Here is a 25,525-nt window from a genome sequence, read left to right on the forward strand (position 1 = left end):
TGTTCAGAAGATGAAACTTTAATGTCACCTGTGAAAAGAGGGACTTTTTTGTTTTTAATAGCTATGCAAAGTATTAAATGTATACATTTATATATATTTGTGCATACACACTAGCATCTTTAAATGCACTTAGATACTATCCAACAGTATCTAAGGCTACAGAGAAGCAAGAAACAAATAACTATCTTGTCCTATGTTTCGTGGAAAAAAAGAGACAGACAGGTAGTATGCATCCTTTTGACAAGCTGTGTTCATAGAATAATTTCTGGGTTGTTTGTTGAAACATAAAGGAACTTTAAATCAAAAAACAATGTAGAGATCATGCATACGGGTTGAGTGAAAATAACTAAAAAAGGCTATGCAAAATGCTAAAAGCAAAAGAAATAAAGAAAAGGAAGAACCTTATGCATTTCTCCATGAAGATCTCCTACCTCTTCTCTAGTGTCTATGGCAGAGCCAGGGGTGGTGGCAGCAGTGCTTACTGTGGTACTGGGGGCAGTGCCTGACGAAGTCACTGAATCTATCTCTCCTGCTACATCGTTGATTTCACGTGCGATGAGAGCCAGATCTTGACTGATCCTAGTAATAAAGAGAGTGTTACATTCTTCCCTACAAATACTTCTGGACCAGTAGAGCCCAACCTGCATCTTTGAGCTTTTAAGTTCTAGTTCCTGATAATTGTGCTATGAAAACGTGTATGGCCTTCTACACTGAAAGTTTAGCTCTAGAACCATAAAAGCAAATTTTTAACTGAAGCTTTTAGTAACGTGCCTTTCTAGAGGAAGAAGGTAGAAGGCAATCTCAAAAGACAGACATCCTTGTTTTCTTTCTACGATTCCCAGACAGAGATGTGTGCAACGTGCAGTAAATCCGACACATGGGATGCACTGAAATATGCTGAAAATACTGCACAGATGACCTGTGTACATGCAGTAAATCTGAAATATCCATAACATATTTAATTTATACCTCAGTTAACCTACTTGGTAAGAACTTCTTCAGGAACTCTGCTTATCTAGCAGCCCTGCAGCTTGCTCAGATCAAGCTGCTTACATGTCTGAAATTCCAGACCAGTACCCTAAATCCTGAAATTTAGTCAAGACAAGCTTTCTAGCTGGAAAAACAGAACATGCCTGTAAAAACCTGGATATGATAGCACTACACAAATACATCTGAATTCTCAGCTGAAGATTCCTTTTCCTTTCTTCTGACCCATCACATCAAAAAATAGCTCTGCTCTGTATCCTGCTCAGCACAGGGAGGAAGCTTGCCTAGCTCTGCTTGTGCTACTCCTCCCCAGGACTACCCAAAAGAAGCAGGGGAAGAAAAAAAAAAAAAAAAACAACACCAAAGCAAAAGCTGAAAGCCCTCTACTAATTATGGCACCCTGAATCTCCAGCTTGGATCAATCAATTCAGAAGACTAGAATTCAGAGCAGCCCACGAAGTGATCATCTTTTCTGTCTGAGAGGATCGAAGGCATAGAAGTCAACAGTGCTAATTTTGCACCACCAAGGATTCTGTAACAGCAGCACCCGCCACTTAATCGGAAGGACTTGCACAGCCATGTGACAGTGATGCACACCATGCTGGCCAGTGCTTGTAAAGGTAAGCTTCTTTCTGCTCTTTATTTTCACTCTGTCTTCAAGTCAAAAAGAATGAACACCATTGACCTAGAGACAGTTTAAGACCGAGTGAGCAGGATTTAAACTAGAAAGGCAGACATAATTAGAGAAATTTCCAGTCAAATTCCAACACTGGATTTTGTGGCTAACCATCAGCAATCCGCAATAAAGTGCAACTTTGTGCAGCACAGATACACATATAATCGGGATAAGGCTGTAGAAGAATGTGCGGCAATTACCCCTGACCACTCAAGACAGTATTTCTGAATTCAAACTATTAAAGACTGGAACACTAAAGCAGAAACCAAGTCAATTGCTCATTTTAATAAATCAAAATATGTTAAGTGCCTATTACTACATTAATTAAATTAACCTAATTACTACATCTTTTGGGTCATTTTTAATTTATATTTCGTGTTCTTATATATTAATGTGCCATTAAAAATCCAAGGTTTGAGCTAATATTCTAGTAGAGATACTAGAGCACCTATTTCCATTGTTTCACACAACCATACCACTTTTTTTCTTAAACAGATAAGTTGCTAATAATCACGTTCGAATTTCTGGGACAAATTTTGGTATTTAATGAATAGTTGTAAAGAAAATAAAAACCAGGAAATTTCAATTACCAGTAAATCCTCCCGAAAACAAATGTCATTAAACACCATAATCAAAAGTAGTATCAATCAACTAAGACTTAACTCTCCACAGAAGTCAGCAATGCTTCAACATGCCACACCCACTTCAACTGAGTCCTTACCAAGCAATCAAAATTACATAAAATGTCAGATGTCTACATAAAAATGAATTCAAATGAATCCTGAAAATATCATAATAAACAACTCTAACATGGATGGCAAGCAACTTGTTAGACAATTGTCGTAGTCAAATAAACACTAGTCAAGTGAACAAAATCTGGAATTCGTTTCAGTGTGACAGTAAGCTATAGTCAGTACTCAATAATGTTTCTGTATAGAAACAAACAAAATAGACAGAGCACTAAACAAAAAGCACTATGAAAAAGAAAATTAGAAACCAGCTGGCCTGACTTTTCATAAATGAAGTTGTCAAGTCATTCTACATTAACTTTTAGAAACAGAAAGTACTGCTTAAGTATAAGGAGTATGTTTTGTATAATCAAGGACAAGAGACATAGGCTTTAGGTACACACTATTTACTCTGTTGCAACTGTAGGTTGCCTTGCAGATTTCTAATGCTTCCTGCATCAGACCTAGCAATCATACACGGCAAATCAATTCAGGGAGGCAAAACTAAAATAAACCTCAAATTCCCTAACACTCCAACCTGCTCCAGGAAATGTTTCCATCAGATTCGCTAGGTGAGCAGACTCCTGCAGCTACACAAGGGACAGACACAGATTCCAATGCAAGGGAAAAGGTGTGAACACGGGGCTTGGGATGGGGAGAGCATGACCATCTTTTTCAGCAGCCTGGAACTCTAGTTCTTATTTTCCTGTACTGAAAGAATACCCATAGTATTAGAAAAACCACAATGAAATAGGAATTCTTCTAAGATATCTGTAATAGTTCTGAACTGCTGGATTACCCAAAACATTTTTATGCTTAGTCTACTATGTCACACTTCGTACACTGAGTCAGTTTATTTTGTAATGATACTTCAAAATTCTTAAATAAAACATATGTGAAGCTCCTGTTATTCTGAGAGTATATATTCCCTCCAGGCCAAAGTGGTTTTAGATCAAATTTAGTTATTCCATTAAGTTTTTTTAAACACCTCCTTCCACTTTTCAATTTTATTAACATCTGTAAATTGTAGAGTCTGTGAAAAGTGCAAACTGGGTCAATCTTGGAAGACCAGTTAAAATACAATAAGATGGTAACATGGATGCAATGAAATGTTTGTCATAAGTCTCTACACTACTTTCAGCTGCACATCTATTTTATGAAATACTTATCTTTACACCTGCCTAATCTAATCAGTTATTCAACAAAAAAAATTAAATCAACCAATTTTAATAAGAACATATAACTATCCTTTCCTTTTTTCAAACTCTAAAGAGAGTTGAAGAGACTCTGATCATAGAGGTTGGAGTGAGGGCTGGGAAGGAAAAAAAACCACAGGGTAGGCAATGATAGAGGGGAGACTATGGCTAGCAAGGCAAAGGGAGCAGAGACAAAAATTATCTTATAAAGGATAGAAGTTAAACTTAAAGCCAGGGGAGTAATACTGTAAATCAGTACAAAGAGATACAGAGGCACAGAAAGGATCAACTACTGACCTAGAGCAGGGGGGCTCAACAGAGGCTAACCAAGGAAACTGGTGTTGGAAGCAGTGACAATAGATGACAGTAGTCTGGTATTTCTCAACTGCTGAGTGCTAGCTTTCTTAACCTTAAATATGCTCATTTAAGGTTAATGATCATTTAATATGCAGTTTGTGTGAGATTTCTATGAACAATCACAAATTTGGCAATACCGATTTGAGCCTCTCACCACTTCCACTGGAAATAAAGTAGTTGAAAAAGGTAGGATAAATGCATAGCCTTCAAAATAAATTTAAAACCAGTATCTAAATGAAGAAAATGGTAACAAGCCCCAGGGAAGAAAAAAACCTGCGAACCTAACCATCAAATAAGTTTTGACTGAATCGCCAATTACTCCCAGGGTCAATCTCTCTTAGATGAGCAAAATGTATGAAGAAGTTTCAGCGAAGTAGAAGTTCAGCAGCACTTTTTATAAGGCGGAAGTGATATGCTATGGCTATCCTCAATTTTCTTCCCCATATGCACACATTCCTCCCTACATCCATCTCTAACTTCAGATTCTTGGAAAAAAAGAGATGTTTTAGGAAGATGCCTTTGAAGATTTCATGATTTATCAAGATGCTATCAGACTCCCTTAAGCATTTTCCCTTTGCACAGACCACACTAGTAAAACAAATGTTGAAAAATATTACCAAGAAGAGGAGACAAAAAATAATTAATCACACTAAGCAAAACACAATGCCTCACATCTGTGAGACCACAGTGTTAAGAATAATTTTAAAAGGAAAACACTTTTCTTGTTTAGGCTTCCAAATTAAGTTCTGTGAAAAGGTTCAGAACCTGAACACTGGCATCTAAGTTTTAAATACCATTTATATACTTGCATAGTTTTATTTATTTAGTGCAAGCTATTTGAAGTCTTCACTGCCTGGGTATTGCATGGTATGGGAATAATTGGTTACCAGAATGCAGAACTGACTACCTTTTCCTTGGTTCACTTGAAGCAGAGTGCTATTAGCAATAATGGAGGAATTCCTATAATAATGCCAGGGACTTGCAACAAAAAAAATTACTTTTTGATGAATACATATGATTCAAATAAGAAAATACCTAACATGAAATAATGTCTCAATAAACCAAAAATTAAAATGAGAACACGGTCTCTCACGTTGCCAAAATCACTTTTTCCTCTCTCTGTCACCTATGCATTGATCTGAAATTTTACTTCAATACGAATGTAAAGGTACTACAAAACCAGATACACTTCATCCTCAGGAAATACACCATTAGCAACCAAGAGTTCTACACAAAGTACCTCTGCAAGTCCCACTAATGCAATCAGAAGTTCATATTCTGGGATCTGACTATCATAAGTCAGAAATTACTATCATTTTCCATTAGAAAGAGATGTGCTGGTAACATGAGTGTTCTGTCTGCCAGTCTCTCATTAGAAGAATTTTAAACTACCCATTCAGTTAGTGAATGAAAATGATAAGTAGAGTGATACAAAAAATCCATTAGCTCTCTTTCTCCTATATATGTACCTGTATAACTGGCCAGGTACAAATATTTGTTATTTTAGAGGTTTAAAACCAACCTTGCTATTTCTTCTCGATGAGCAGTCCAGTCACGAATATAGTCTTCCTGTTCCTTTATTCTGTGCTTGAATGTATTGCTACTTTGAGCTGCTGTCCCAGTGCTCTGCAGTCGTGTGGTTTTCAGGGCTGGAGAGGTACGTAGACGGGTATGTTTAGGGGAATTACGGTTTGATCCGAATTCATCTTCTGAGGTGGAAGCATAATCTGTAGGAAAGCGCCTCCATCTTGCACTTACTAAATTAGTTTAATTATTAAAAAAGAATTATTATTGCATCTTTTATAAGAAAAAACAATATTATTTCAGTAACATCACAAAAATACACAACTATTCATTATCAATCCCCAAGATACCTCACAAAAGGTTTATTTACTACATCTTAAAAAGAAAGCTACAAAATTTGTGTTAAATAATAAATACTGATTAATAAAAACATAAAACGGATGCTCTTTGTATAATGGTGAGTGAAATAAGATGTAAAAGCCAGTAACTGTATATGAGCTCAAGCAAACAGTATTACAAAACAAGGGCCCAATTCATTAACATCTAAGTATATAGTCAGATTGCACTTTTTCTGCAGATTTTTGTCCCAAGTTTCATTCAAGGTTTACGTGATACACAAAAAAATGCAGAGACATGAAGGAAGGATGGAGCTGGCACCAAGCCTGGAATGCATGCTTACATAAGGAAAGCATAAAGATCCTAGATGATGCATTATGTATTTAGTACAGAATAAATATGTTAAAATTAATACTGTGTTATAAAAATCAGCAGCACATCTACAAAAACAGAACCCTCAGAGCAAAAAGCATATATTCTCACATGTAGCACATCAAGCATATACAGCAATGTTGCTGAAGACAGTCTGAAGTATAAGAGAACTAAAACTAAATAGGAGGCTCTCGTCCCCTTATGAATTACTAAAGTCTAGAAAATGCATTTCAGATATGCTGTCCTCAAACATTCCCAGCAGGAAGAGATATCACTAAGTGTAAAGGAATGCTCATCATGACAACCTGCTAAATTCTTGCAAGGGATTTAGTCCCCCAAACTCACTGACGTTCATGAGGCTCTATAATTACTGCAGAAATCTTAAAAAGTGTGTGATCACCTCTTGGTAATTTAAAAGTAATAGATTCAAGGAATATATATTGGTTTTAGCATAAGAAAAATGCAAGAAGTAATAATGATTTCTCCTGAAACATTTTAAAAAAACATTACAAACGAAGTATACATCAATATGAATTTAAGTAACAAATAATGAAAGTAATTTTTAGTTGAGAAAAGATTTGTATAAGGCTCTCAAAGATTACAGTATGTAGAATATGACATTGGTGTATAAGCTTACATCCCTTCCCTCATATAAATAATGCATTTTTAATCGCTGAAAACAAAAATATGCTTGTATAATTTTTTTCAGGTTTAAATGTGGGCTTCAAATCATGTCTGGTTCTACCAATTTTTTTTAATATTCTAACCTTATTGAAGAAAATGAAAATGTTTCTCCAGTCAGCTACTGTTCTCTTTTTAGAGGTTTCAAACTTGTTTTGATCTTAGGGAAGTAGAACATAAGCAGAAAAAGCACATTTCCCCACCAATAGCATGCAAGCAATGCGTGACCGAAGTCCAAAGAGCTTTATGAGTTGGGCCCACATTTTATCATGAATTTTTGTTTAAATTCTTTGTCCTGGTTCAAATTATATGCGTCAAAACTAGTACAAAATTTATCTTAAAATCTCTCAAGTGGGCTAGTCCAGCAACTCAGCACTGTACAATGAGCATATGTAATCATATATTTAAAAACTAAAAATTGAATGAGAAGTGAAATATCAGAAACAGATTTGATTTCTAGTACTCTACCACTGTAAGTTTCAACATCAGGATCTGGGTCTGGGAGAAGCTTGGATTTCTCTGTGTACAAAATAGTGTTTTATCATGTTAATTTGTATTAAAACATTCAGATTAGAAGCATTTGCTTAAATAAAATATATTGATGAGATTAGTCTTAGGTCCTCTTTTCCACCCATGCTTTTTAGGAAAAGATTATTAAATTATACATTCAATCAAAAATACTGAATTTTGTAAAAGCTTAAACATTTCAGAGATACTAACTGAAATGACATCAATAACAATTGTCTACATAGTACCATAAAACCCCCCTACATTTTTTAAGAGCATTAAATTTTAAGGCCTTAAAATGTTGCTTATTTATATATTATCAACGGGTTTCTCATTAATATGGGGAAAAGGTTATTGTAGACTTAACAGTAAAAATCTCAAAGTTGTATGATCCATGACAAGCAATATCCAAGCACGTTTCCCATTATACATTTGCACACATATGCTTTTAATACTATTTATAAATTATGCAGCCCCAAAATGTCATCATCCTTTACGTAGATTTCTGAAAGCTATCGTGCAGTTAGTTATCTCGGACACCAAAGACTGTGAATATCAGTACCAATAACCAGAAAATCCTCCAAAACCCTGGCTAAAATAATCAGCTGAAATACCTAATTTGGTGACTACTCTGCAAGAAGTATAAAGTGTTGACAACACCTTAAACTGGCAAGTTTAATGATTTGGACACCATAATCTCACTTTTAAGATCTGAGGACAGACTTTATTAAGCATATGCCTTATAAAATACTCCACTTTCATTGATGCATTGCCTTCTCAAGGTTCATCCATTTCAAAGATCCTGAAATTTGGTGTTCAGTAGTGCAATAATACTAAGGTGCAGTTAAAAAGTGTTGTTTTCTCTCCATGCTCAAACCTTTTTTTTTTCCCCAGAGCTACCTCAACAACTTTGATCATCCTATCTGCTAGTTATTTACAATGATAGCTAGGTCAGCAAGCCAGCAGAGTTGCCAAACACAACTAGTTGCTCAAAGTTTCTCTGTTCTGACTCAATGCTTAATTTTACAGTTGCAGCTTAGTACTTTTGCACTACATCTGATCCTGCTGTTCGTTTTCGCAATACAAAGCTCCTTCTGTAACATCATCAATTTTCCTCCACAATTGTGAAAAAAGGTCTTTGGTCTTCTCTGTTTTTATTGATCACACTCTGCTATTTGATGATTCAGTGCCTGGATTAAATCTTTCATTGCTTGTGCTATAAAATTACTAATTCTGCTTCACATGTCTTCACAGTGTTGTCAGTTATCAAGCCTCCTACCACAGAAACACTCTGGTAATTACTTTAATGCTGGTAATTCTCATCCAAGATGTTCCATTTATCTGCTTGCCCTTTCATTTAAAAGTAAGCAAGGACTAAAAAAGATTCTTGAAATTATGGACTTGCTCACAGCTCTGACAATTTTAATGTTATCATATTGCAATTCATCTACATGAAGTACAAGACAATAAAAAACCCAGTGACTACATTTTTTTGCCTCCTTTTTACAGGCATGTATATCTGGACATTCAAAAAGATTTGGGAAATGCAGAAATAATTTTCTCTTTGGCAGACTGGATTTAAGAAGCAAGATTCTGCTGCCAATGTTTAGTGATCTACAATGTGGTAACGTTAACTGAACTCTAATGAGAAGACCCATGGAACATTTTTAACACTTCGATAGCAACCAGTCTTCTGGTAAAAGAAAAAAAGCCACCCAAACCCTATATTGGTAATGGTCATTCATTTTCCAGTCTTTCTAGGTCCAGGGAGAGAAGAAAATACATCACTGTTATGCCTTGATTAAATGCACCTGAAGTAAAACACATTCAAACAGTTGAGGCACTTTTATCAGGCACTTCATCAGTAATTTCCAAAAGTGCTAAAATTAAGTGAATTGTTGACTTTTCTATAAAGAAAATTAAATTCAGGAATTATATGCTTTGGATCGAAAAGCTTCTGCTACGTTCCATCTTTATATATTGCATACAAGTAAAATTCTATTCAAAGATGTTTTAAATATGTTTATCTAAGGATAAAATAATAAGTAATATTAATAACTTGATGTGTTGGGTAGTTATTAGCATCATTTTATAAGATGCTAATGGGAAAATGGGGATGTACTAACTAATGGCCTATATATAATAGGAGATATGTATATACACACACTCCTACATATACTAGAAGATTACACCACTTCTGAAGCAATTCAGATTTTCCTAAGGTATACTCTAAATAGCCCAGTAAAAAAATTATATAATAAGTTTACTGATACAGACAAAATCTGGAAGTCCAAATCCTAAACAGTAGTAATAATATTCTTTACTTACATAGTAACAAGACTTGATTAATTTATTAAGCCATGATTTTGTTTTGAAAGTATCTGACTGCTTTATTAATTGCTTTCAGATTTTCGCCTTTACATTGATACAGGCTTCTCCCTGATTTTGATACACAAACTGATAAAGCTTTTTGTGACAGAAGCTATTTCTACTGTAGATTTTTCTAACAATGGTCTTTTTAAAATATCTAGCTTATTACGTTGGGGTAGCTCATGAGAAGATGGCATCTTTTTTCTCTTGAAAACAGGGTATTTTATACAAGCTACAGTAAACTTTGACTGTGTAATGCAGGTAAATGAAATGAACATTAAACAAAGAGGACCGTGATAGACTAGTAGACTGGGAGGAAAAGGTACACCCACTCCCCTGAACAGAAGCAGCAAACCACTTCAATGCAGCAACCTGGGAAAAGTTTAGGAAGCATGCAATAGTTCACATGGGCACAAAACATACATATATAGTTTTGTGAAAAAACACAAGAAGCAGCGAAGTAACAAGTAACATCTGGGGTTTACCTTTTCAAAAATCAGCAATAACACGATGTGAACTAGTGTTGATTATTAAAGTAAACATATAGAACCAGTCTTAACTGATGCTCTTCTCTGACCTAATGTTGCCACCTTTCAGGCTGCACACATCAATTTAAAACTTTCATTAAAATCGAAAACATGCTACTTTTCCAATGATATCTTACAAGGAAAGACTGAGTTTGTCTCTGAAGTTTCACCTTTTTTTTGTATCTTTGTAGACACCTGTCATAATATTAAACAGATTTACATTTCAGTGAACACCTCATTTGTATCTCTACAGAAATTTCTATTCAGCTATTAAATGACACAGCCAAAAGAGACCTGTCTGGGGAATAAACACTTCTAAGAATCCTAAGAAGGTACGTTTATGATGTACAAGCAACAAAAGGGCAGTAGGACTGTGGGAAATTGAAGTGTCACAGATGTTTATATCAACTCGGAATGGGAAGCAGTAAAGGAGAATATATAATCTCAGTAGCAACACACAAAACTGGAAGCCATTCTATTTATTTTTTCTTAGATTGTGGATTGGCTTCAAATAAGGTCAAGCTGGTAGTATTACAATTCAAAAAGCAAGAGGACATCAATTTTAGATATTCATTCCACATGAAAGTTGACTTATTTAGAATTACCACATTTTAATTTTGGTTGATTTAATATTGCTGTTGGAAGAAAACTAGTAGCCTTTCACATAGCTTGCACTTGAAGTGTTATGTTAACTTCTAACAGAATAGTAGGTTAAAATTAATCAATTGTACAAATTTTTCTTTCCACACATAAGATAATATTATAGTAAAGGAACTACCACACAAAAGAAGATTAACATGATTTGGAAATCATGATGCAATCATAAATCATCATGATTTGGAACAGAGAACAGAAACTACTCCAAGGCAAGGCAAACATTTTAATGTAAATGTACTTAACTTTACAATATTTAGTTAGGTAGTGTTTGTGTTTAATTTTTCCATTTGTTACTTCATTGTTATTATTCTTACCAAACAAATCTCAGCTTTGAGGTTCTGGAAGCTAATCTTAAAATTATAAATATAATTCTCCTACAGATGCTCAGGGTATACCTCAGGGAACACTTGCTGTTCAGTATATTTACAAGCCTACCTTACAAAAAAATATTATATCTTTTATGTAGTAAAAATTGCTGCTGACCTTCTGAACTTCTACTATTATGACTTGAGCAAAGAGATCTCTGCTCTGTTTTTGTGCTAAGGCAAATCAGTGCTGCCACATCTGAATGCCTCAATGCCATTCTTTGTTACTGGTTTCAAGTTAAAAAAAAAATCCAAAGAGTTAAAGGCTTACAGTTCCTTGTTTTCATGATTTTAAGTGAGAAACATCCACAAGCCCTGTCAAGGAAGCCTCTTACTCCAGAGAGAAAGACTGCATCAACGAACACTCAACAAATGTTTCATAAGAATTGTTCCTTAAAAAAAATTAAAAAATGAAAAAAAATACCACATATGAAAAAAATCTAGTATTGTATAAGATTAGTTCAAATAATCTCACATACCTGAGGGAGAATTATGAGCTGAAGCCAAAGATTTGGATTTTGAATCTGAAAGTCGAGAAATGCTGTTGGCTCGAGTTCTAGCAGAAACTTTATTACTATCTCCTGCTGATGTTAACCTTGCACCACTTCTGATAATAGCTTCTGGGGTACGAGACGAGGCAGTGCCTCTAGTTATTGTTGCTTCAGAATCACTACGTGCTGATAAAGAGCCAAGTCGAGTTCTGCGAGGTTGAGCAAGTAAGTCTATTCTGGAAATACTTCTCCTCCCTGATGGAGGTTTTGACGTAGAACTTGTAGTGGACACTTCGGAAGCCACTGAAGCCTTATCGGCATCAGCAAGCTCGCTATCTGAGGCTTCACCAAGCCGTGCTCTGCGCAAGAGAGAAGTCCTTGTAGGACGAGGTCTTGGAAGAGTGGTAGATTTACTAGATTGCCCAAGTGCAACAGGAGAGGTTTTTGATTTAGCTGACTTTCCTTCCATTTTGGAATGTAAAAGTTCATCGGCTGAGGCAAAAGGAACTCTTCCATGTGATTTGCCAGAGTAGGTTTCCTGGTCAGATGATAAGATATCAGAAATGGCAGAATGAGGTACGCTAGATGTTTGGTCATCATCTGTCAAATCTACTGATGGTTGTCTCATTCTTCCACTGGATTGCACAGTTTTGCGAGCATCAGCTCTAGACCCACCATCTGAAGATCGACTTTTAGTTTTCTTTTCCATCTTTTCTCTGGCACTTGTTGCAGAAGATTTTAAAACATCCTTTGAAGGAGAACCAGAGGAACATCTATCTTTATATAAGGTTGTAAAGCTCTTCCGCTTCTGCGTGGATTTTCTTTCAGTGTCGCCAGTAACGAGACTGATTGTGCTGGCTGTATCTACATCTGATTCTGGTGATATGGAATTATCTCTGTTATAGCTAGGGGTGTCAGGACCTTCATCAGTTTTATTTTCTTCACGCAATTTAGCTTCAAGGAAAGCCATTACAGCTTCTGTGTCTTTCAAAATGAGTGTTGTATCTAGACTGGAATCAGTGTCCATTGAATCACTTCTGTCACGTATCCTGTTTGCAGATGCTAAAGGGGCAGCAGATCCACTTTGCTTATTAATGTGAGGAATAAGTTCTATAGGTATATTTGTGCTAGGCTTATCTATAGTAAAGCTACCTTGCCTCACTAATGGTTTTGAAGATTCCTTTTTATCTCCTCCAGATGCTTTAGGACTTTGTCCTTTAATAGCTTCCTCATTTTTTCTTCTTTTTCCCTCACTCTGCGCCAACTTCATTTCTGCTTTATCTGTAACATGTCCAGGAGCTTTGTCTTGATTATCCAAAGTTTTGGGTGACATAGCAATCTCCTCCTTACCCTTCTCAACCTGGTTTGAAGCAGGTTTTGTAGAGGATAATTTTGTGGGTGTCCAGTGTCCTTGCTCCTTTCTTTCTTGTTGTTGAATTTTTGCTAAAGCTTGTTTCACCACAGAAGTTTCTCTGCCAGTTTCAACTCTCTCTCTACTGGAAGAGCTGGGGAAAGAAAAAACTTTGTCTCCAGCAGCTTTGGGCGAAAGACCATTCATTGTTTTGCTTGACTTAGCTACACTTCTGCTGTCAGCGTCTGAGGCACGAGCTGGAGTTTCTTTCTCCTGAAGTTCAGTGTCTTGCTTTTCACCTATTTCTGATCTCTGATGAGATGTAGTTTTTGCTTTTGAGCTTTCATTCACTTTCTCCTCTTTTGGAAGCTGTGGAAGTGTCCTCCTCTTTCGCTCACCTTGGCTGGTCATAGAAGCAGCTGAACCAGTGCTTCTAATGGAAATACCAGATTCACTGATGTCTGTGTCTAAAAATGAGAAAGAAAAAAATATTTGAGAAGTCATTCAATAGCAAGGGAAATAGAAACATTGAATTCTTAAGACTGTGTAAGACTAACAAAACAACATAAAACAGAACTGAAAAAAGTCATTAGTCCATCCCTCTGTTCTATGGCAGGATGAATTATACTTAGACAAATATATGTTTAAAACATTTAACAAGTTCTTAAAAATCTCAGTTGATGGAGATTTGACTATGCCTATAAGTTATTTGGGTAGATAACTCTTAAAATAATTTTCTTATTCTTTAACATGAGCTGGACTTTCTCCAATTTAGCCCATTACTGCTTGTCCTATTCTCATCATTTCCTCTTTAGAGGAAAGAGTGGAAACACTCCTCTTATTACAGAATGGAAACTCTGTGGATTACATTACGTCCAAACTATAATAAGTAAGTTGTACATAACTAGCTATATTATCATTTCACTCTTGCAACACATTTTATAATAAAACCCCAACAAAATCATGTGCTAACATAATTTAGAATGGGTATCTCCTGATTAAAGCGATTACATATACCAAAAAAGTATTTCTGTATTACTCTAAGCAGAACGTTAAGAGTGTCATACAAAAGAACAGTTCATTCTACACAATCCAAGGTGCTGATACAGAGCATGTGTCTATGAAAGCAATGTCTAAAAGGTTGCAATGGAATTACTGCAATGAACCATTTCTGGTTTATCACAGAGACGTGACCAGGACAGAAAAAGCCATCTTCCAAAAGTGTACTTCCTAAAACTAGCATATTGCAGGAAAAGGGAAGGAGTCATTTAAGAAGCAGGGTAAGAGTGTAAAGACAGAACAATATCCTTTCCTCCTGCTCTGCTACAAACAGGCAGAATTTCTTTCGAAACGTGGATAATTTTGGTTGTGATTGAACAATTGCCTGTTTGTGTGGTACCTTGAGCTAACTACTACCTTGCTGACACTCTGTGACTGTATACTAGGAAAGGGAACACTTCATGAACATTTGTGTCATTCTTGCAGAGGGACTAAGATATTTTTTCCTGCCTCATTGTACTTTCAGTATATATGTTCCATAATATGGGCTAGGATCGCTCTCATATAAAAAGGAAAGTTTTCATAGATACAAGAATTTGAGCTACATGAGATATGCTCTCCCTGAAACCAAACTCTTTTAGCCAGCTGTATACACTGGGACCATATATATATGCACGTAAAGTTTTTATGCTCTCACAGTAGCTTAAAATAGGTACACAACAAATCACTGTTATATCAGCACACCATTACAACAGGGAGTGAAAAACAAGTCTTACATTCCTAAACACATTCAGCACCAGATTTCAAAGCTACTGAATAGAGTAAGATCCCCCTCCTTCCTCCCTGCTTGCCTGTTCCACAGTTCAAGGTCTTGTCTCACCAAGGGGCTACAGCCTCTCCCTGCGAAACCTCCCCTCGAGGAAGAGGCTGCAGTGCTGGGAGACACTCTTTCAGCAGTATTGAAAAGCCCTACTCCTGAAGAAAGAACTTACTATGGTTGAGAGAGCAAACAGAATGCTTTTAACCCAAACAAAACACTGTAGTATAGAAATATATAGAAAATGTATAAAAAGCATCAAAAGAACGCAGTACTACTGCTAAAGCACTTTCATTGAATTTTTAGTGGATATAGAATGCTCTTTAGACAGAAAAATATGGCCATCCCATGAACTGTTGCAAGGAATAATTGATGCTCAATACCCCCATTTTAGAAACCAAACTCTATTTTTCCACAGTGATGACTGTGCTCTCCTTGCCCATTTAACAAACATAGCAGTCATGCTGTCAGAAACAAGCCTTTATTACTCAGAGATAATATGAATTGCTCTGTGAATTGCTCTGACTTTGAATGTTTGGATAGAAAATAATTCTTTTTGCAAATTCATTTGCCAGTTGTTGCAATATAATGAGACATACTTACTAACGCACATCTGTCAATTCACTTTTCACCAGGACAGATCTATAAACAACTGCTCTGCATAACCTGTTGGGATCTTCCTATTAGGGCTTGCCACCAACATTGGTTGTTTCAGGAATATAAACTGGAGTATAGGGCTTCCCTCTCTGCAAGAATTCTCTAAGCACTTAATTGAGTATAACAATCATACTGTATGTATACAATTGTACATATCTGCTACTTTCTATCTGAGCTCTTCAATCTTTCTTTTCTCTTTGCACAGTGTGACACCTTTTATGAAGAATGCAAAATGACTCACACCTTTTTTTGTATAATCCGTGTTAGGACACTCATTTGAGAAGCAGAAGGTATCTCTGAAATCTAAGCAAGGTTTTCTAATTCCTGGACTATTTTTCTTGGAAATTATAAAAACATGGCACTATACCAACTACCAAGAAGAAAATTAACTCTATCCCAGCTGAAACCAGGACAGAGGTTCAATGAAAATCAATATGATTGCTATCTGTGAAGATTGACTTCTCTCGGACATACCTACCAGATCGAATGTTTTATATATATTTAGGCATGTAACTTGCTTCTTGGTGAATTTCAAACAGTCTTTAGTAGAAGAAAGGTGTGGAGTTGTTCAGCACTGTCTTTGGCTATATACATGTTATGTGAAGTTTAACTACTAAGCTTTCTAGAGAAAATACAGGCATCTAAGCCAACAAGAAAGTTTTTGTGAAGCGGTCTTTGGACATATATATCAAATTGTATCTTCATTACATCTTTGGTGCTTGAATGCTTTCTGGGTTTCTCCTTAAGTATTTTAGAATTCTTGCAGTATGGGTATGCACTACGCAGTAGTTGCTTCACTTAAATCATGACGTTTAAAAAGATGTGTAGATGAGGCGCTTAGGGACATGGTGTAGGGGTATGGTGGTGTTGGGTTGACGGTTGGACTCAATGATCTTAGAGGTCTTTTCCAACCTTAATGATTCTATGATTCTATAAGTTCTTATAACGGTAAAAGAAGCATTCCTCTCTCCGAAGAAGATCCTAGTTAATGACCCATCTGAAAGTGACAATTTAAAACAATATAAAAAACAAAAGACCACCAAACTCCCTGATCAACCAACCAAAGGATCAGTCTCAAGAGCTATGATTTTAAGTGCCCTGTATGTACACCTGATCCTTCCAAGTAGTGCAAAATTTGCTCTTGATTTCCATTATTCTATGTACAAGGTATATCAGATAATTTAATTCTATGTACAAGGTATATCAGATAATTTAATTTTTTCCCTTTCCATCTCCTTTGACTTTTAGTATCCTATGCAAAGTTCAACTGCTATAAGGGCTCGAAAAGCTACTATAGAAGCAGCAGTTACTGGTAAGAATTCTTCCATGCATTGATACAGGAGTTTGCATTATGCAACACCAGAAGCAAAATTTCTTTGTAAACTTCCCCCGAAAGTAAAATGAGACTATGAAGATGGAATGTATTTTATTGCTTGCTTTAATAAACGGCCTCACCTTCTATGATTTTAAAACCATGTGAACATACTTCAAAAAGTAAATTATCAGAAAAATAACTATATTTGATGAACCAGTTAATTAAACATGCTTACATATACTTTCATTTGCTGAATACAAACCTGAATAGAAATTCAGTTACTAATCAATACATAACAGCAGCTTCATTTTGGAAGAAATTCCCAGTAATATTTCAGTTTCACCTTTTTTTTTTTTAAAGTAGTCAAGTTATTTATTCAACTTTAGAATTAAAAGTCACGTTCTTTCTCCTTTCATTGTGCCAGAATAATACACAGAATTAAAAGCTAACTCTTTTGTGAAGAAGCTAACTGGCTTTTTTCCAGTAAAGAATAAATTGTACAGGTAAGATCTCTATAAAGAGCATAGAAAGTATCTGAATTAATTTATTAGTGTTATCTTAAATCTCAGGGCAGTAAAATACATCTATCACAAATCCACTTAGGAAATACATGTATTAGTTACAACTAAGTTAAGATGTTTTAGGAGAAATAAAAGTTGAAAGAAAAAAAGTATAATTATTGCCTATGGGATTCAAGATTGAACAGTTCGGACAATGGTTCAGTTCATCTAACCTGGGTCAGGAACAACGGGAGTTATCTAAACTTACCAAGAAACCTAACATTTGGGCAGAAAAATATGGACAATATCATTATTGGGTTTTTGCCCCCCCCCTTTTTTTTTAAATATATGACATGTGGAATAGATAAACACTTTAGAGAAATCTCTGTCACTACACTTTTACATTGGTCTGAGGAACCAAGGTGGCGGTGGGGGAAAAAAACAGCGAAAAAACAAAGAACTTTGTAATAGGCAAATTCTTTTCTGCAGAAGGCCTGACTGATGGGCAGAGTGCCGGGACCAGGTTTGCAGTCTAAGCAGGGAGAGAATCACAGGGTTCCGCTCTGAAAGCAGTAAAGACTCAGTTTTATCAGTTGAAAATGCAATCTTCTGAGAGACTAACTTATAGGTCAAAGATGTAGCTTGCTCTGAAATTGTAACAGACACAGATTCTTGAAAATCTGAAGAAAGCCAGCAGCTATAACAAAAAAGTAAAAAACACACATTACACTTGTGAATGTAACTTTTGGGAAAAAAAAACCCAACAAAAAACAAACCTAAAGAGATGCTCAAAACTACAGAAAAAAATAATTTATTCTACTCACCAATGCCTAACAAGAGGCTATTGGACATGTTCTGTAGGTGGTAGTTTATCTTCAGAAGTGGTGTACACAGAAAAGCATTTCTACTTCTAAACCACATTTTTTCCCCTAATCTTTTAAACTTTGCTTTGATGCTGAAAATTTCAAAGTCAGCTAGAATAAGAGGAAATGCTGGAATTACAGGAAAAACGTATCTCAAGTAGTAGACAAATAATTAGTTACTTCTTGATCACTAAACAGCGTATCACTTTCAGAATATGAAGCATTCATTAACATGACATCCCTTTGTAGTTACCAGTCAATTTTGTAATGAAGAGCTACATTAACTCCACCTCAGTACACAAGTATCGGCATAAATATTACACTAGAATTCTGTGTTAAATCATCATCTCTAAGGAGAAATTGAAAGGAATAAAACAACAGAGGAGAAGTAAAGTAACGTAAGCAACTCCTTTATAGTCAAGAGTGTAGATCTTAAAGAACAAACCATTTAAAATAAGAAATGTGAATAGTTAAACTAAGGAGAGACATAGCCTGAACATCTGGCACTCACAAGAAAGGGAGATAAAGTTGTTCATTGCTGAGGAGAAGGTTTCTATGGTTTTCAAGAAACACAGAAGGTTTTCTATGTTTCCAAGATAATGAAGTATGCTATGCTTCAGCTGAATAATGACTGAATAATGAAGTCTCAGGTTGGACTGTTTAACAACCAATCCATTAAAGTCCAATTTGGGGCCAGTAATGAGAAAGATGTAAGGAAAAAACATACTATGCAGACCAACCCAAACTGCATTCAAGTGAAAGTTTCTTTAATATTAAACTTTTTATATTTTTTATTTTAGTAACATTCAGTTTAATATTGGCACTCTTCTGCCATGGCAAACCACTACTGTGGAGCTTGTTTTCATGCTGTTTCTTCTCAATGACATGAAAGAATTTCAGGTGAGGATGAGGTACTAAGAGTAAGAAAGCTGCTTATGTAGGTACATAATTACTCTTTTCTCCCTTTCATAGGTTTCTTCAGCAGAAATTATGACAAGCTTTTAATACCGTTTTCTAATGGAGCAGGCACAGATGACTCCAATCTGATGTCATCTTGGTCATGACGTGTGTGATTAGCAGCCAAACTGGCCCACTGTGATACCCAACGTTTACTTCCAGGGGCAGTAGAACCTTCCTAAGCAAGAAAAAAAGCAGAAGAAAAATTACAACTGTTTGATAAAAAGCATGTCCTCTTTCCAGGTTTTTCCTGAATAGATATGTCAGACACTATTCTCCTGGAGGAAGTTGAAAAAGGAGTTTACCTCAATAAATTTTAGAGTTACCAGCTCTAGAATGGCAAACAAACAAAATCTATATAGTTGCAGAACCAGTACAGAACAACCAGCATTTTCTAGTGCAGTGAACTTTTAGACATCAGAACCTATATAAACACACATTCGTTTTAAAACCAGGTTATTTCAGTCCTTAGCTTAGAAGAGCAGGAAAAAAATCCATGGGGTGTGGGGGTATGTGTATTCAAAAAATTAAAAATGTGCTTCAAGAAGACAGGAAAGTGACATTTTACCAGTTTAGAAGACCCTCTTGTTCAGATGAAATATTGTATTTACTTCATTACAGAAAGAGACCTTAAGGACTGAAAGAGTAAGATAACTTATGATGGAAAGGAAAGGAAGATCAGATTATTTGTTTGGCCTAAACAAAAAAAGAAGCAAAGATTAGTTTTAAACCTCCTACTGGGTAACAGTGAAGTCAATGTAATCAGTATCGGATCATTTTTTGCAGCTGACGTAGAAAGGAAATTAATTTACTTTCTTGACAGTAAGCCTTCTGAAACCTTGCAGATTTTTAAAATGTAAAAAAAGTAAATATAAAATTAAACCATCTTCTTATGATGTGTTGTTACAGTACCTTAAGTTGTTTGTTTTTTTTTTTAAAAAACTGATTTCTAAATGTAATGCAATATTACTGTTTTATCCAATATATTATAGTCTCTCTTGCTCACATCTCCAAAAAAAGACAGCAGGCAACTGTCGATGCATATATATATGCATATACACGCACACACATGGGCTGTGTGGGCTATCAAAGGCTTTATAGAAGTTGACATTGTCTAATTTATTGGATTCAAAAGACAAAGCACTGCAAATGACAGAAGTAATTGACTACAGTTCCAAAGGAGTTACATAACCATAGGCAAGTCAAACGAAAAATCACAATTCAAGATCAACAAAGAGACGGGAAGGACATGGGGATACCAGTAACTTGCTTAATAAGGAAATTTGTAGGTGCTATTTCAAAGCTTAGCTGAAGCTCTGCTGCCTGTTCAAATCTTTGCGCTTCTATTCAAAATGCTGATTTTTGCCTAATGCCTTGACCACTGTGGGATTCTAGTCTTTGACCAGGAAACAACTCTATAAATTTTATAGAATTTATTTAGCAGAAATGGAATGGTGAACAATGTCATGTAGTGTATGATGACTTCTTTCAAATTAAAAGTTACTTAGACATTTGAGAGGACTTGAATTTATGATCTTGAATTTCTCCTGATTAAATGAATGATGCTAATTAATGCAAACAAGTGCAGCATCAGGAATCTCTTTCAGAGTATTATGAATGTGGTAAGTCAGAGACGCACCAAATCATTTGTTTGAACTATTATACAAATTTCCACATTGTAAATTCATTTCTTAGAATCAAAATGTTATAAAATTCAAGTCTAATAACAGAAAAGGAAGGCAATTCAATGTTTCTGTTATTTATGGGCATTTCTGAACACAATGCAAGGAAAAGAGTGCCAGAAAGAATATTACAAAAACCCCATACAAAAATGTGCAGCATTTGTGCATTGACAACTATTGCTGAAGCCTCATTTTTCTTTCATATCTCTAAACTTTCTTTTCTCTATTTCCTGACCGTACTAGTTAACTTCGATCTTTAATAAAACAATTAATTACAGCCAAAACCAAATATGATAGAACTCCCAATTATCTTTGCTACAGAAAAATCCAATAGTTCCTTGTGTACCACCTAACCAATTCCAGAGATACAGATATGATATGTATCAGAAATCTGAATTCCACTTCACAACAGAGAAATATATTAAGACTTTGCAGATTAACTGTAGTAAAGCAACACGATAAATTACTTTTCCCTGAAAGTAATTACACTGCCAAAAAAATGTTTTCTACGTAGCAGCGGATGTAAATGTGTGTTTTGCCAACTCTCTGTATATACCAGCACAAACAACAAAGCTATGAAAAGCAGTTTCTTTTGATAGTAGTTTAAGCACATCCAAAAGGTGAAAGGTTTATAAAACACACATTAAAAAAGTCACATTCAGTTATCCTAATGTTCTTCCTATAATCCATATCAATTTGCATCTTACAGGCTTTCAAGTAAGCAATCCTCCAAATCTTCTCTTGAATACCAAAAGGAATTTCCTAGTCTTTCAGAAAACCTGGGTTTACATAAGAGAGAGTAGCCTTTTAATTTCATGTTAAATCTGCTTTCCCTTATGCTTATTGCATATACAAATTATATTGGAATAACAGATCTTCAGAAAATGCACCAATGGATTTCTGTGGACGACTCATTCAGCCTGAAGATTTAGGGCTTCAGGCTCTGCATTTGAAAAAACCCCACAGCACACACACATGACACCTGGAAGCATCTCCAATACTTGGCATTTCAGAGCAGAATATTATTTTTTTAAATAAATTTCAACAAGCTGAATAAAAAAACCCCAAGAAGCCTTTTCAGACACATACTCCAGTCATCTCATGTTGTAAGAATCATATTATGCCATCCTTTCATAAATTGAAGTGCCATCTTGAAAGCAGTTCTTTTAGTCCCTCCCCACTCTACCTGCTTCAGAACCACATTCCTCCAGAAGTGATCATCTTTTTTCAAATTACCATACTCTTATTTATTTACAGCCAATGTCTTCACATTTGTTCCTGGAACAACATTGACATCTATCTCAAATAGTTCTTTTTCCTTCTGTTGCATTTACTCCACTTATACAGCAAAACCCAGCAATTGTACCCATCTCAGCTCCTAATTTGTTAAGACTAAATGAATTGTATCAATCTATTCTTGTAAGGTAAATCTCCATTCCCTTAATAACCCGAGTAGACCTCTTTGTACCTTCTCTAGTCTTGTATTCACCCTTCTTAACCAAGAATGGTAACAATTCTAGTGCCAGTACTTCAGAGGAAGTTTCACCAATACTTTCTACCACAGTGACAACACTTCCTTTTTCTACTGACAATACATTTTCCAGGGTATCCAAGGGTTATATTTGCCTTTTCACAGCCTTATGACATTGGTGACACAATTATCCTACATTTCAGTGTAGTATCTAAGTTCAAACAAAAATCAGGTATCAAACTTCAGACTGAATGATTTGCTCTACAGAAGGACAGGAAATTAGTGTAATTAGAGAGTACAAACAAAAGGAAACGCAGCCTCTAAATGCACACAGCAGTTCTCCACTTCTAAGAAGCAATATAGCAAGTATTTACGTGAAATAAAGTTATTGAGTATTCAGAATGTCAGCGGTATTATCTTCAGTGGGAAAGACATGAAATGGGCATTCAAAAGGGGAAAAAGAACATTGTAGTCAATAGCATTGATGACCCTGCAGATGCAGAACCAGGTTTCTAACTGTGCTGCAGTCTTAACAAAAAATTTTAAAAATCCCCACAAACCAAACAAAACCCATGTCATTAAGAAGCACATCAAAGACAGTGTTGATAAAGCATGTACGTTATTTAAGAACTGTGGTTAGCATAAGTAACTGGCCACTGAAAATTAAATGGAAGCTGAATGGATAAATCATAGCCCAAATGTCTGCAGTATTTTTATTAATCAAGCTCACATAGTAAGAATAAAGAATAATAATAACAACAACAATAATATTCTCTTTGTTCTCTATCTTATTTAATTTTTTTTCTTAAATCACACTTACCTTGGTTGGCAAGTGGCAGCTTATAATATAGAAAATAAAAACATTTAAATATTTTAAATTTAGTATTTTTACTGCCTATCTGTAATCATTGAACAGGCAAGAACCAGTGCATGCAGGTTCAATCCAACAGACATTCACTCTGCATTTTATTTAGTCTCATGACATACATTACTCCAAAGCACCAAAGCTTGTCATATCAAAGGAAAAGTTGAGAATTTTTTAGGTCCTTTCCAAGCACGTTATTCATGATACTTCACAAGCCCTGTAAAGTTAAGATATTTAAGTTCAGAATAACCTTTCAACCCCAAAATCGGTTTTATAAAATCTTCATAATTTCCCAAGCCATCTTTTACATCTTCCTGAATTGAAATCTCTTAAATTTTTATTCTCTGCTTTTTCTATGTCACTCATGTTCTGAATTTGCCTCATCCTGCTAAATCATCTACACGTACAACTGTGATGGGCAGCTGGAACAAGGTCCAGCCACAATCTGAGTGGATGCAAGCCTGGAACACTGAGCTACCCTGATGTTACCCGACTATTTAGCCAAGATCTTCAATAAGGTGTATTAACTTATGATCTACAGCTCAGTAATGCAGTAAGTCTTCCAAAAACTACAAGCAGAAAAGTTTGTATATAATGAGAACATGATACCCACATACTTTACAAATCAAACATATTTGCCTCTCCCTTTCCTAATGATAAAACAAACTGAGTGTAAGTTTTGGAAATAAGACTTTAAATATTACAATCTTCTCTCAACAGTTATCCTTATGATTGTCTTCCATTATGATACTACAAAACACACCTCTATTTTTCTGAATTAGCTTCTCTTTTACTTCTACGTATGTATCAACTAACTTCTATTTTTAACTTTCTCTGGTAAGCTTTTTTCCATCTTCATCGGTCCTCATCTCTTCTTACACTAATTTTTGCTATATCCACATTGCTTATGTCAGTTTTGCTCCTTTACCTACTGAACAACTTTCATTTTTTCCCCTATCATGCCTCATAATAATCTTGTAAATTAAGACTATACCAAATCACCCATTCCCTTCCCAATATACAAAGACTTTTTTACTCAGCAAAGCATCCACAGTAATAAAAAGGCATCATTCTTGTAATTTCAACCTAAATCAAAGCGAGTTTTACTATGCCATTGCCAGAAGGATTCTTAAACCTGCCCTATGATTGCAGAAGTCGTCTCAGTCTTCTAAAATCAAGCCCTGTTATTTGCAAAATATGACACTTGGAAAGCTCAATTATGCTCATAAAATAAATCACATATTCTTCTGCTGCTTATGAACTTATAGAAGTGGAAAAATATCAATACTTTTAATAATCTTGAAAACTGATACAGCACAAAAGAGCTGAATGTTGCAAAAGGCATGAAAAAGAAGAGAGAGAAAGATTGTAGTTATAGATTCATGCAAAGCAGCAAGGTGAAAGATAAAGTTTGTCAACTTCTTCCACATGACACGTCCATGCTGTGTGGCAATAATTTACTGGAAGCAGTAACCTCAGAGAAACTATTCAAAGATACTAATCTAGATACATTAATATAGTGTATCAAGACTGCGCAGTAGCTAAAATAAAGCCATGATGAAGCACACCTTCTCTACAAGAAACAGATTCGTAGATACTAAAACCAATGTATTTGCATGGCAGGCACACAAAGTCATACTTCAAGCTCTTGATATATTCCAGAAAATTTGCTTATTTATAAAGTTTGCTAATTTACAGGATCATATTTCAGAAACAGTTTGCCATGGCAAGTAGAAATAAGTCTGGTGTGCTTCGTTACTGTTACCAGATTAATTCTGCTCCAGTGTGAGCCTGTTCCGTTCCCAACACATTTCAACTTATAGTTTATCCATCACAACAATATCAGAATGTCTCCCGAGATTTCAATATGAAATACGATTACATCTAGCTGTGTGCATATTCTGAATCATATATAAAGAACAGGCATTTTCCTTTGCCTAATCTTTCACCAACTGATTAAATTATACTATTTCTGAGGCAACTAACATAAGTGACTTCTCATGAGTGGCATCTCACTTGAGAACTCAAACCATGAATGTAAAAACCTGAAGTCCTCCGGCTTCGGAAAAAAATCTGAAATGTACTATCCATAATTTTTTTCCTAGCTGACTTTGTATCACACATTAAATGCCTACACCTTATTTCTGAATTTTAATATAGTTACTTGCTTTGGGCTATAAAACATAACCAGCTTTTCCTCAGTTCTGCTGCATAACTTACAAAAAGCGTATACGGTGCAAATGTATGTTGCAAATACAAAGTTGCAAGGAAGCT

The 25,525-nt window shown here is 35.4% G+C and overlaps 1 protein-coding gene across 1 annotated transcript in view; it reads right to left on the minus strand.

The window, feature by feature from the left end:
- Positions 1-25,525, minus strand: part of CEP170 (centrosomal protein 170) — a 105,094-nt gene that overhangs the window by 14,290 nt on the left and 65,279 nt on the right. The window contains exons 11-14 of the mRNA XM_075146544.1: positions 19,285-19,411; positions 11,763-13,592; positions 5,467-5,701; positions 432-579 (exon numbers count right to left, since the gene is read on the minus strand). Coding sequence (XP_075002645.1) covers positions 432-579; positions 5,467-5,701; positions 11,763-13,592; positions 19,285-19,411 — 2,340 coding nt within the window. The remainder of the gene's footprint in view (positions 1-431; positions 580-5,466; positions 5,702-11,762; positions 13,593-19,284; positions 19,412-25,525) is intronic.

Source organism: Calonectris borealis, chromosome 3 (assembly GCF_964195595.1).
Source record: "Calonectris borealis chromosome 3, bCalBor7.hap1.2, whole genome shotgun sequence".
NCBI lineage: Eukaryota > Metazoa > Chordata > Aves > Procellariiformes > Procellariidae > Calonectris > Calonectris borealis.